Here is a 12,263-nt window from a genome sequence, read left to right as displayed (position 1 = left end):
TCCTGAGAGCGACCCATTCTTTCACAAATGTTTGTAGAAGCATCTGCATGCCTAGTTGCTTTATACAACTGTGGCCATGGAAGTGATTGGAACACCTGAATTCAATGATTTGGAGGGGTGTCCCAATACTTTTGGCAATATAGTGTATGTTCAAGATTTAATGTTATCATTATCGTCCTGATAAGAAAATGGGGCTGATATATTAAAGCTGATAAATAATGGATTACTTCCTTTAGCTGAGCCACTTTATATGTGCACTGTTCATCATGATGGTTTTGAATTATTTGAAATATAATTAGAATCACTTCAGGAAAAGAAAATACAGTTAAGTGCAACATGTGCAGTGCTAGTCTGTCATATAGGCTATACATAAAATTATGACAACATTATAATTGTGTGCTTGGGACATGGCTTTTAATGGTGAGACTTTAAAAAAAAAATCATTCTCTCAAAAATTATATACAAATTTGAATGTAGATACATCGGCCAATTTATTTCAATTTCTACCCCATTCTGAACATCGAAAAATGGCTGGAATGTTTGAATTGTGTTTTTTTGTTGTTGAAATCCTAAAATTCAACACTATATCACATTGCAATTTTCAACCAATGCAGTCTAGACTAAAACACAGACTGCAGACTGGTCTGCTCTAAGTGGTTAAAAGCAAGTGGGAAATTCTATATTATAGCTAAGCCACAATTTGTCTTTGCCAAAAACCCAGTGCTATTGTTTCCACAAAGGACTGTCAGAAGGACATTGTCTAAGTGGATCAATGATGTATTTTTAGGGGGTTTGTTTGTGCTAAGCCTCAAGAGGCCCCTCATCTAGTGGTGATTAAATTGGATTAAAGAATCAAGCCCTCTTAATTACTGCTATTATCATCAATAGGAAATTAGGCAGTCTGAAAATGACTGTGCTAATTAGCCTGTTTGTGACTCCATGTTTATTCAGCTTTCCGCAGCCTCGTTTGCCTGAAATGGAATGATAGGGTTTGTGAGCATGCAGTCTTCTGTAGAGCAATCACAATATGCCACTCAAACATAAGCAACTCATCTTTTCTTCTGAACAATTCTGCATCACCACTAACTCGAGGTAAGATCCACTCCATACACTGAAAAAAATTATTCGTTGAATTTAGCAAAAAAATTTATGGTAAGTGGTTGCACACAATTGATTTTAGCTACATTTAAACAAATGCATTAAGTTGAACTTAATCAATTTTAGTTCAACTTAATGTATTTGTTTAAATGTAGCTAAAATCAATTGTGTGCAACCACTTACCATACATGTTTTTATTAAATTCAACGAATAATTTTTTTTTCAGTGTATGTGCTTACATCATAATAACAGATGTTAATAATGCAACCTAAAAATGGCCAAAATTAAGATTGCATTGACAGTTATGTCATGAACTCTGTTCGGGCCAAATGTAACCCAAAATCAAAAGTACAACAAAAGAAACTATATTTTGCATAAAGACAATGAAGACTATTTTAGTATAATTTTAGGACCAAGAATTAACACCCATATCCTCATTACCCAAAAAGAAAATAAAGTATATATATATATATATATATATAGAATGATGCAGTACAGTTTTATGGTACTGAATATCATTGCACTGCCTTTAAACTGATTTAATGGTAAACATTTAAAAAAAAAATCCAAAATAATATATAGCCTATATAGGCTATATATTAGGGGTGTAACGGTTCACAAAATTCATGGTTCGGTTCAATACGATACACTTGTGTCACGGTTCGGTACGTTTTCGATACAGCAAAAAGAAAGAAATGCCAGAGAATTTTTTTTTTTTTTTTTTTAACTAACATAATAAAGTTGGATTTCTTTTTTTTTTTTTACTTTGAGCAATGATGGAGCTACAATTGACTTCTTTTATTTTATTTCATTATTATTAATAAAAGCATCTCAAGCACAGTAATAATTGACTCTTCTTAGGAGCACATAAAACAGCTCCTTGGAAAAAATGAAATGTCTAATATTGTAGTAGTTATAAACAAAGGTTTATTTTAGTTCAGATTAACATTTGAGGGCAGCAATTTTATTCATAATGTCAAAATAAAACCGACGTAATGTTACTTGAAAGCATTATAGCCTACTATTCCTGCCAAACTTCCATGGTTGCAGTTAGTGTTACTACAGTAAATCCATGGTGAATGTTGCAGATCTGTGGACACTGGATAGTTCATTCACGGCACAATGTTTCTTCCTGGTTTCCACGCGCTGTTTGATCCGTTAATAACGGAGAAATGAGAATGTTTCTCACTAGATCTCGCAGCAATGTTATTACCTATCCTATATTTATATTATTTATATTAGAGCTATGAGAATCACAATTGAGAAAAAAAGTAAAATATCTAAATACATTAGATTAATGGGAATTTGAAAGGAAATGTATCATACAAACAATGACACAATGCAAAAATATATATAAATAAATATTTTATATTACATTAAGAAAATGAAGTACAATAGATTTGCATATTAGAATAATTTCTGACGGATCATGTGACACTGAAGACTGGAGTAATGGCTGATAAAAATTCAGCTTTGCATCATCGAAATAAATTATATTTTAAAGTATATTAAAATAGAAAACCATTATTTTAAACTGTAATAATATTTCACAATATTACAGTTTTCCCTGTATTTTTGATCAAATAAATGCAGGCTTGATGAGAATAAGAGACAGCCATTCAGCGTTCTGAAACTTAGCCTGTCAATTATAACAAACACTTTGCAAAAAGGAAGTTGTTGAAGGATGTTGCAATGCCAACTATACTGCACCCAACAACAGCAAATCCCCAACCTGTAAGCACTGTCAGAATTTGTCACTCATTTCACATGCAAACAGGTGAGCCAATCGTATGAAATGCTATTTACATACAACATTCTTCAGAGAAGGGAAGCAATATGACCCTTTTAAAAGCTTACTTTTTGGGTGGCACCTGTCCGACGTTGACTTTTACGCAGATGATCTTGCGTGTTTGCACGCCCATGGTGCAGGTGGATTTGACTGCGCTGGAGGAGGTATTGAGAGTGGATGTGGTGGTGTCCTCCACACACTGTCCCCAGGGGCCCGTCTGCCAGTGATACACGATGCAGGGATGCTCATTACAGTTCCGCACCTCCTGTAGGGCGCTGGAGTTCGGACAGCCGGAACCTCCTGCAAGAGAGTGAAGACATGCATTAGGTCTGACACGTGTCCGGCGTCATGTCACGCCACAGCAGCTTGAGGATCTCCACACTAGAAGCGTCGAATGTCAACTCAGGAGAAGTCCATTGAGAATAAATCACAACCAGAAATACATTATCCTGCTCATCAAAACTGCATTTATTTGATAAAAAGTTAAAACAGTAACATTGTGGAATATTATTACAATTTAAAATAACTGTTTTCTATTTAAATATGTTTTAAACTGTAATGTATGCCTGTGATCAAAGCTGAATTTTCAGCATCATGACTCCAGTCTTCAGCGTCACATGATCCTTTAGAAATCGTTCTAATATGATGATTTGATGCTCAAGAAACATTTCTGAATATTATCATCAATGTTGAAAACAAATGTGATGAATAGGATTCACTGATGAAAAGAAAGTTTGAAAAAGCATTTATTTAAAATAGAAATCTTTTATAACATTATAATTGTGAAAATGTAAATTCATTCAATCTTTGATGAATTAAAAATAAATATAAAAAATATATGAAATAAAATATATAGAAAAATCTTATTGACCCTATGAAGTAAATGAATGATATTTTTTAGAAACAAAAAAGCATGTTAAATTGCACTAATGAAAATAAAATGCATTGCATTTGCATTTTGGGGGGTGAAATTCAACATGATTGTCAACCTGTGAGTATTTCAAATGAATAATTTCACACACAATTTCATTAAAATAAACCATATTCACCTTCCGGATTTAATTTCCAAAGTATTCAATGTTTAAAAGAGTGAAATGTTTTCAGTTCAAATTTTCACAGCTTAAATATACAGTCATGTTGAATTTCAGCCCCCCCCCAAAATGCAATGTATTAAAATGCAAGCACTGCTAATGTTATATATTAGTGCAATTCAACATGCTTTTCTGACTCAAAACTGGAAACAATAGTGTATATGTTAAAAAACGTTGCATACTGTGGGTTATTTCAGTACATCAAATGCATACAAAGACCTTATTTCTTGCTTTCTAGCTTTCTAGTTTTTCTAGCTTCTGTCCTTTGGAGTGAGACAGGTCAAGTGTTCATTTTCTCAAATCTCAACATATCGCCGACGTCTCCAGTCGCTTTAACTTGTTCTAAATTGATTTAGATGAAACACTCCACATAATTGCCACCTCCTAATTCCTCACAAGTGGCATGAAGTCGATGCAGCCGGCGGAGAGCGACGCGGTGTGTCTAAGTAATTGCTGACATTTACAGGTTTGCAGATGACAGAGCAGCCCAGTGGGCCTGTGAATCAAAGACGAGCGTTACGAGAGGAAGTGAGCGCATACGTCTGCTTGCTTTAACTTTATAACACGCACAGTGATAAAGTTATTGGCTTTGACTGTCAGATCCATTACATAGGTGATTATTATGTTTCTATTGGGCAATAATAATAGGGCTTTTCACACTATGAGCCAGATTTACTAACAGCTTGACCTAGAGCAAACCCTATTTTGGCGTTAAAAAACTGTTAGAACACAGCGTCTGTGTTCTTTAATGTGAGCATTGTCAGTAAATCGTCTGCATAACTTTCACTCCCATCGGCAGTTTTATGGGATTTCGCTCTCACGCTTAATCGCCCTGTTTAGTAAATCTGCCCTTGTGTTTATCTTTACAGTAAGCGATGAAGCCTGAATTGTGATGGCAAAATGTATATGAGCGATTCTTCAGTTCAAGGCACTTTTGACACATATTTCTTCAAACAATGTTTCATCTGCGTTAAAACTTTTATCACATGACCTGGAATAAAGATCTGATCATGGCTTTGATGAGCTTTCAAGAATAACGTGGCATCATATATGACATGATGGCATTCCTCATGTTTTGGAAGAAAAGTTACAGTAGGGATGCTTTGAACTTTCAAACACAGGAAAACAGTTAGCTGTCAATTCAAAAAGTTACAAAAGTGTATACAAAACTATACTTCTCTAAATGGTTTTGTAATGACAGGTAAAAAAAAGCTGCTTTTTCATGTCACGAAAAAGCTCCATTGTCGCTTCTCATTTTCATCATAACCAAATATAAACTTCTTTGAAAAAACATATTTTTAAATGTGAATGAATAAAATGAATGAAAAGCACATGGATTGAAAGTATGTATTATTTTTCCTTTTAAAAGCATTTAGGGGAAAGTATAAAAATAAAGACAAAGAGATAAAGATTTTGGCATATTATTATAAAAATAATCATAAAAAAAAAGGAGTTTTTGCAAAAAAAATAATAAAAAAAAATAATAATTTGAATGGACTGAAGAATCACCCATACACAGTGTGGAATCATAAACCAATCATAAACTGCCTCAGTGCTTGGCTCATAAAATATTCATGCACTCTGTATAGCTGCAGAAAGTAAAACTGTTGAGCGTCTGAAGTAAACTCCTAAATCAATAATATTAGATTCAAAACTATGCAAATAAGAGTACAAGCCAGGGTTTACAAATGTACAGCGTGAAACCTTGTTGACTACTGCCATTAATTATATCCCAGGGTAAAGTATTAACAGTGTGAAAAACGCTGAACAAAAATCCCAGGGTTAAGAAGAGTGAAAAGCCAAATTAATATTTGTGGTCTTCCCACAGGAAGACGTTTGTGTCTCCATGAAGCTTGACTACGCAGCGTTGCGAACGCCTCCACAGACTCTTGATGTTGAGCTTTTCAGAAGATGTTCCGCAATCAAAGAAAGCACATTCACTGGTTTATTTCTGTGGGTGTTTGTAATGAATTGATTTCCTGAAATGACACCTCATGATCAGGTTTTAAGCCAGAAACATACGCAACGCAACGCAAAACACATACAGCTGTAATAAGCATTTTTGTGCTACTTTAGCGCTAACCTCAAATCAAACACTGAACAGAAATAAAACACTACAGTAGTTAGGATTTGTTGACTAATATTCTGAAAATTAGGTAACAAATTATACAATTTTGAATAAATGTTAAAAATGCATAAACATTTGATGCATTCATTTGAGTGTATAGATGTGGTATGGTATTAACAATTAGTAAGTTGATATATAAAAATATTTAAAGGGATAGTTCACCCCAAAATATAAAAAAATTCTGTCATCATTTACGCTGGAATGTGTGTAACCAAACAGTTGATTGACCCCAGTGACTTCATATATCTTTTTTCCATACTATGGAAGTCAATGGGGTCTATTAAATGTTTGGTTACCCATATTCTTCAAGATCTATATATTTTTAATGTTCAGCAGAAGTAAGAAACTCATACAGGTTTGGAATAACTTGAGGGTGAATACATAATGAATTTTCATTTTTGAGCAAACTATCCCTTTTAGAGTAGTACAGTACTGATTGCTTTTTGATTGTCCCAAGTGGTTTTCCACGTCTGTGTGCCTAAATTCAATGTTTTAACTAAAATATTTTACTAAACCGTTCAATACATATGGATTAGTTTTACGATCTCTTTGTGAACTTTTTGAAGCTTTAAAGTGGTAGTTGCGTAGCTGTCAATGGAGGGACAGAAATATCTCAGATTTCATCAAATAGATCTTCATTTGTGTTCTGAAGATGAACAAAAGTATTATGTGTTTGGAATGACACGAGGGTGAGTAATTAATGACAGAATTTTCATATTTGGGTGAACTATCCCTTTAAGATCAAACTGTTGCTCCCATAGATATATATATAAACACTAGATACCTCGTACACGCTGTTGGCCAATGGAGGTCGACGTCCGCACGTGGCGGCCATCTTGCGACAGTGTACTCGCTCACTACTTCAATGGTGCATGTACTTTTAAATAACCATAACTTGCTCATTTTTCTACCGATTTTCAAACGGTTTGGTTTGTTATAAACGTCAGAGATGTAGTTATGACACTGCATACATACACTGCATACATATGAAAAATTATAACATACATGTTCAAGCATTCGGAATTATAGCCACGTTAATAACGTTTGTAAGAAACCAAACCGTTTGTAAATCCGTCAAGATTTCAGCGAGATAAGAGGATTTGTGTGCGTGCTGATCATTCACCTTAATGCACAGAGCACTGTCACAAGATGGCCGAACGATGATGCCGGAAGTGACTGCGCCATAACACATCTAGTGTTTATATATATATCTATGGTTGCTCCATCATGACAGTTTCTGACCTGAAAAACTGGCCATGGGAGAAAGCATTTATACTAGTGTCCGCAATAGCGCCCCGTGTGGCAACACTGAGAATGCGATGAGTACACTGCGCTGGGAACTGCATTCTGAATACTCTAAATTTCAGAACTCAACAATGTGCTTGAGTCTGCATAAGTGTCTGCGTTCATGTACTTCTGTAAAGCATGTTTCTGGCCTTTTGTAATGTGCTACAGCAGTTTCATAAGAGACCCAGAGGACTCTCTTTCCCCCCCCCCCTCTGTTTACAGTATGACTTTCATCATTATGCTGACTTCACAAATGGGCTCTCAAGGACATGCATTATGTATAAGGTCTAGCTGCATGAACTGCTGCATTTGGCATCTCACGTCAGATGTCAAGCAGATGTCTTGAACAGAAAGCATGGTCCATATACTCATCTTCAGATAAATCCAGCTGCCTCCCAAAGGCCATCGCTCAACTGAAGGCAGTTACTTTAGAGGAAAATGGAGCTCAAAGCAAATTAATTCAAGTGAAAGATCTCACTCTCTTAATTTATATTCTTTGTGGATGTAACATTAAACTATGAATATAAGACTCCATTAACACATTCTAGCTCTACAACACAATCTCCGAAAACACATCTAAATCTACACACTGCACACTTTAGATGAAAAGACTCAAATGTACCATAAAGTTCGGGAAACTTTGGAACCCTCGTAAGACCTTGTGATAAAGCAAAAGTTATGAACATCTTCGTATTTATCTTTAGACATGAGAATCAGCAATGAGGGAGTAAATATTTCAGGAACTACTCGACTAGTACAAAGTAAATGTTTTAACATTAGACATATATGAGTAATGGTAAAACAATCAGCAGTTAGACTTAGCGGTCACTTCAAACCATGCAAACAAATCTAAGATGACTTCTACAGGAAACTACTCTACAGGCCCTAAAAACACGAGGTGTTTTGACGCGTTACCCTCCATAACTGTAATCCATGCCACTACCATTGACGTCACTGTAGAGAAAGCACAGCGATAATTGGATATAGACTTCTCTGAGAGGTATATGATACAGAAATTACAAATGATAGGAAAACAGAGGAAATACATAACTTTTAACCCTATAAAGTCTGCTGCATCATATTCAATACTCATTTTTAGAAGGACTCTAAATGACCAACATGATGAAAATTTCATGTTAAAATGTTAGCATCAAATATGACCCATCACGCTTTTGAGAAATGTTTATTTGTTCATCTCTCAATCATCATTGATCATAGCTTTGATCATAAAACGAAGCATTTTGTATCTTATTAAGACATATCGTAGGCAGATATAGAGTGACGACTTGATATTTATATGCATTTTATTGAAGTAGTCTGTTATACGGCAAATCTCATTGATTTACAAGCTATCGAATTACAGTATCGAGTTTTTCCATATAAATATCAGCAACTGCACCAAACTGCATATTTTTACTCAGTTTGAGCCTCTGAATAAAACTCAGGTGTTTTTTGAGGTGTATGAGCTCCATATTCTCACTATATCATACTATATAAAAGCCATAAAAGCCTATCAAATATGAAACTCAACAAAAACACAAATTTATTCTTTTTTTTTTTTGTCTAAAGGTTCAATAAACTGTTCCATAAAAAAAAAGAAAAAAAAAGGACTATTCTGACTATTTCATGTCAGATTTTACAGGGTTAAAAACATTAAAATCAAATATTCAGACTGTTATTTTTGTAACCCTTCTCCTCTATTCTGGCATATAACACCAGCTTCATTCCTGGTGGATAATAATCAGATTTGTTTAATTTTATTCTGAAATACATCAGACTACAGAAGTAAAATGGGTTGTGAACTGTATTTGACTTGGACTTGAACACCATCTACCTCAGTAGCTTACTCGTGTAAACTGACAGTAAACCTGTCTGGAACAGATAAAGTGGATTTAAGAGTTTTGGAACACTGACTCTCGGTGATGTCACATTGCCGTGAGAGCGAGGAGCCATCCATCACAATCTCAGGCGGTTTTAGGTTGAGAAATTCTGCTCTTGTGTGAGTCTTTCCTTGACAGTTTCCTGTCAGCTTTTTTAAGCTAATCTTATGCACTACAGACCATAGAAAAGCACAAGTTTTTTGCATGTCAGCTTGTTACAGTGGTCCAGAAAAGTAATTAGAGACTTTAAAATGTATGCAGGTCTCTGTATTAGATACAAAATATCACAGCACATGGCATCCGCAAATAAATGATGCCGGAGCTTTACTCAGAACTAACGTAATTTTTTCTGAGCCATATTTAAACTACTATTTCATTTTGCATTTGCTTTTTGTCATCTTTCTTTCCTCAAACATCTTCTTGTGGAATATTTTGCTTGTAAGGTTTCTTTACAATAAATGCTGTTTGCTGTTGCTGTTTTTTTTTTAGCTAGGCTTAAGTGTCCAAAAACTTTTTGGAGCCACTGTATATTAAGCCTTAATATTAAGTTTCCCTTTAAGTATAATTAAAACAAAACAAATGCTCTGTTCCTAAAGGTAGCGAACTGTCTATTTAGGCAGTATTTTGAAGCATCACAGGGATCATTTAGCTGGCTTCCAAGATAACTTTCGGCCAAATTTAAGGCATTTTTGCATATATCCCTTGGGGTGAAGGCAATAAATAATAGGCAATAAATCCAATCTGGTGGACAAAGCAGAAATAATAATAATACTTATTGATAATCAATTAATAAGTTGATAAATATATACTGTATATGTATACAATGCGTAAAATATAAATAACAATACTACTTTTTACTTAATATTTGGATTTGTATTCCTAGAGTATTGTGTGAGTTTAGCACTGCTGAAATGAAAACATGCAAGTACCCATGTAATATCTTCTGTACCTTCTCCTGCGTTGTAAGCCAGTATGGCTCTGGTTCTCATCTGTTTGCCCTCGGCGGTTTTGCTGGAGCAGGTCTGGGAGCAGGTGGACCATTCAGTCCAGAGACTGAGAGCACAGTCTTTAGGGCAGGGAACCATACAGGGCAGAGGTGCAGGGTAGACCGCATCTGCACACATCTCCTTCTCCACCTCTGAACCTGAAGCACAACACATGGTGTCAACAACATGTTTCAAATTCATTAAGCACCATTCTTCTAGTGCCTTACATGTAAGCTAAAGTTGACCTTCATAGTTGACCTTTGCATATTAACAGGTAATTAAAAAAATATATATAATAGGTGTTACTGTATTGTAGATTTTAGCATGGCTGCAATCTTGCATTGGAAAATCATTATCCAGAAATATTATTATGATATTAAATTGGCTTCGTGAACATTAGCTTGATTGTTTTTTACTGTGTAATGTATGCTGTAAAACTGACTCGATTCTGATTAACTGAGGCCAAAATATTTTCATCAAGCCTATTTTTAAGGCTTTTTACATTTCTTGGCATAGTGACATTGCGTGCATAACAATTAGGTACATTTCCCCCATGATTCGTAATACTGTAATGCAATTAAATCTGATAACTGTAATGCTAAAAAAATAAAATAGATGAATTCTTATTTATTCATACATCAAAGTTTATCAAGATACTAAATATTAATTAAATTTTTTTTACAATTTAAACCTAGAATTAGATTAGATTAATACAAATATATTCAATATTAAAATTAAAATATGACTTCATTTAATACAGTAGGCCTATACACTCACCTAAAGGATTATTAGGAACACCTGTTCAATTTCTCATTAATGCAATTATCTAATCAACCAATCACATGGCAGTTGCTTCAATGCATTTAGGGGTGTGGTCCTGGTCAAGACAATCTCCTGAACTCCAAACTGAATGTCAGAATGGGAAAGAAAGGTGGTTTAAGCAATTTTGAGCGTGGCATGGTTGTTGGTGCCAGACGGGCCGGTCTGAGTATTTCACAATCTGCTCAGTTACTGGGATTTTCACGCACAACCATTTCTAGGGTTTACAAAGAATGGTGTGAAAAGGGAAAAACATCCAGTTTGCGGCAGTCCTGTGGGCGAAAATGCCTTGTTGATGCTAGAGGTCAGAGGAGAATGGGCCGACTGATTCAAGCTGATAGAAGAGCAACTTTGACTGAAATAACCACTCGTTACAACCGAGGTATGCAGCAAAGCATTTGTGAAGCCACAACACGCACAACCTTGAGGCGGATGGGCTACAACAGCAGAAGACCCCACCGGGTACCACTCATCTCCACTACAAATAGGAAAAAGAGGCTACAATTTGCACAAGCTCACCAAAATTGGACAGTTGAAGACTGGAAAAATGTTGCCTGGTCTGATGAGTCTCGATTTCTGTGAGACATTCAGATGGTAGAGTCAGAATTTGGCATAAACAAAATGAGAACATTGATCCATCATGCCTTGTTACCACTGTGCAGGCTGGTGGTGGTGGTGTAATGATGTGGGGGATGTTTTCTTGGCACACTTTAGGCCCCTTAGTGCCAATTGGGCATCGTTTAAATGCCACGGCCTACCTGAGCATTGTTTCTGACCATGTCCATCCCTTTATGACCACCATGTACCCATCCTCTGATGGCTACTTCCAGCAGGATAATGCACCATGTCACAAAGCTTGAATCATTTCAAATTGGTTTCTTGAACATGACAATGAGTTCACTGTACTAAAATGGCCCCCACAGTCACCAGATCTCAACCTAATAGAGCATCTTTGGGATGTGGTGGAACGGGAGCTTCGTGCCCTGGATGTGCATCCCACAAATCTCCATCAACTGCAAGATGCTATCCTATCAATATGGGCCAACATTTCTAAAGAATGCTTTCAGCACCTTGTTGAATCAATGCCACGTAGAATTAAGGCAGATCTGAAGGCGAAAGGGGGTCAAACACAGTATTAGTATGGTGTTCCTAATAATCCTTTAGGTGAGTGTATATTAATATTGT

The 12,263-nt window shown here is 35.6% G+C and overlaps 1 protein-coding gene across 2 annotated transcripts in view; it reads right to left on the bottom strand.

Annotated features, from left to right (window-relative positions):
• Positions 1 to 12,263, bottom strand: part of thsd7ab (thrombospondin, type I, domain containing 7Ab) — a 117,021-nt gene that overhangs the window by 39,327 nt on the left and 65,431 nt on the right. For both annotated transcript variants that reach the window (XM_084435529.1, XM_084435530.1), the window contains exons 8-9: positions 10,223 to 10,417; positions 2,956 to 3,187 (exon numbers count right to left, since the gene is read on the bottom strand). In XM_084435529.1, coding sequence (XP_084291655.1) covers positions 2,956 to 3,187; positions 10,223 to 10,417 — 427 coding nt within the window. The remainder of the gene's footprint in view (positions 1 to 2,955; positions 3,188 to 10,222; positions 10,418 to 12,263) is intronic.

This window comes from Rutilus rutilus, assembly GCF_951802725.1.
Source record: "Rutilus rutilus genome assembly, chromosome: 17".
In the NCBI taxonomy this organism is placed as follows: Eukaryota; Metazoa; Chordata; class Actinopteri; order Cypriniformes; family Leuciscidae; genus Rutilus; species Rutilus rutilus.
The sequence above is the reverse complement of the archived record's forward strand: the minus strand, read 5'-3'. Positions and strand labels throughout refer to the sequence as shown.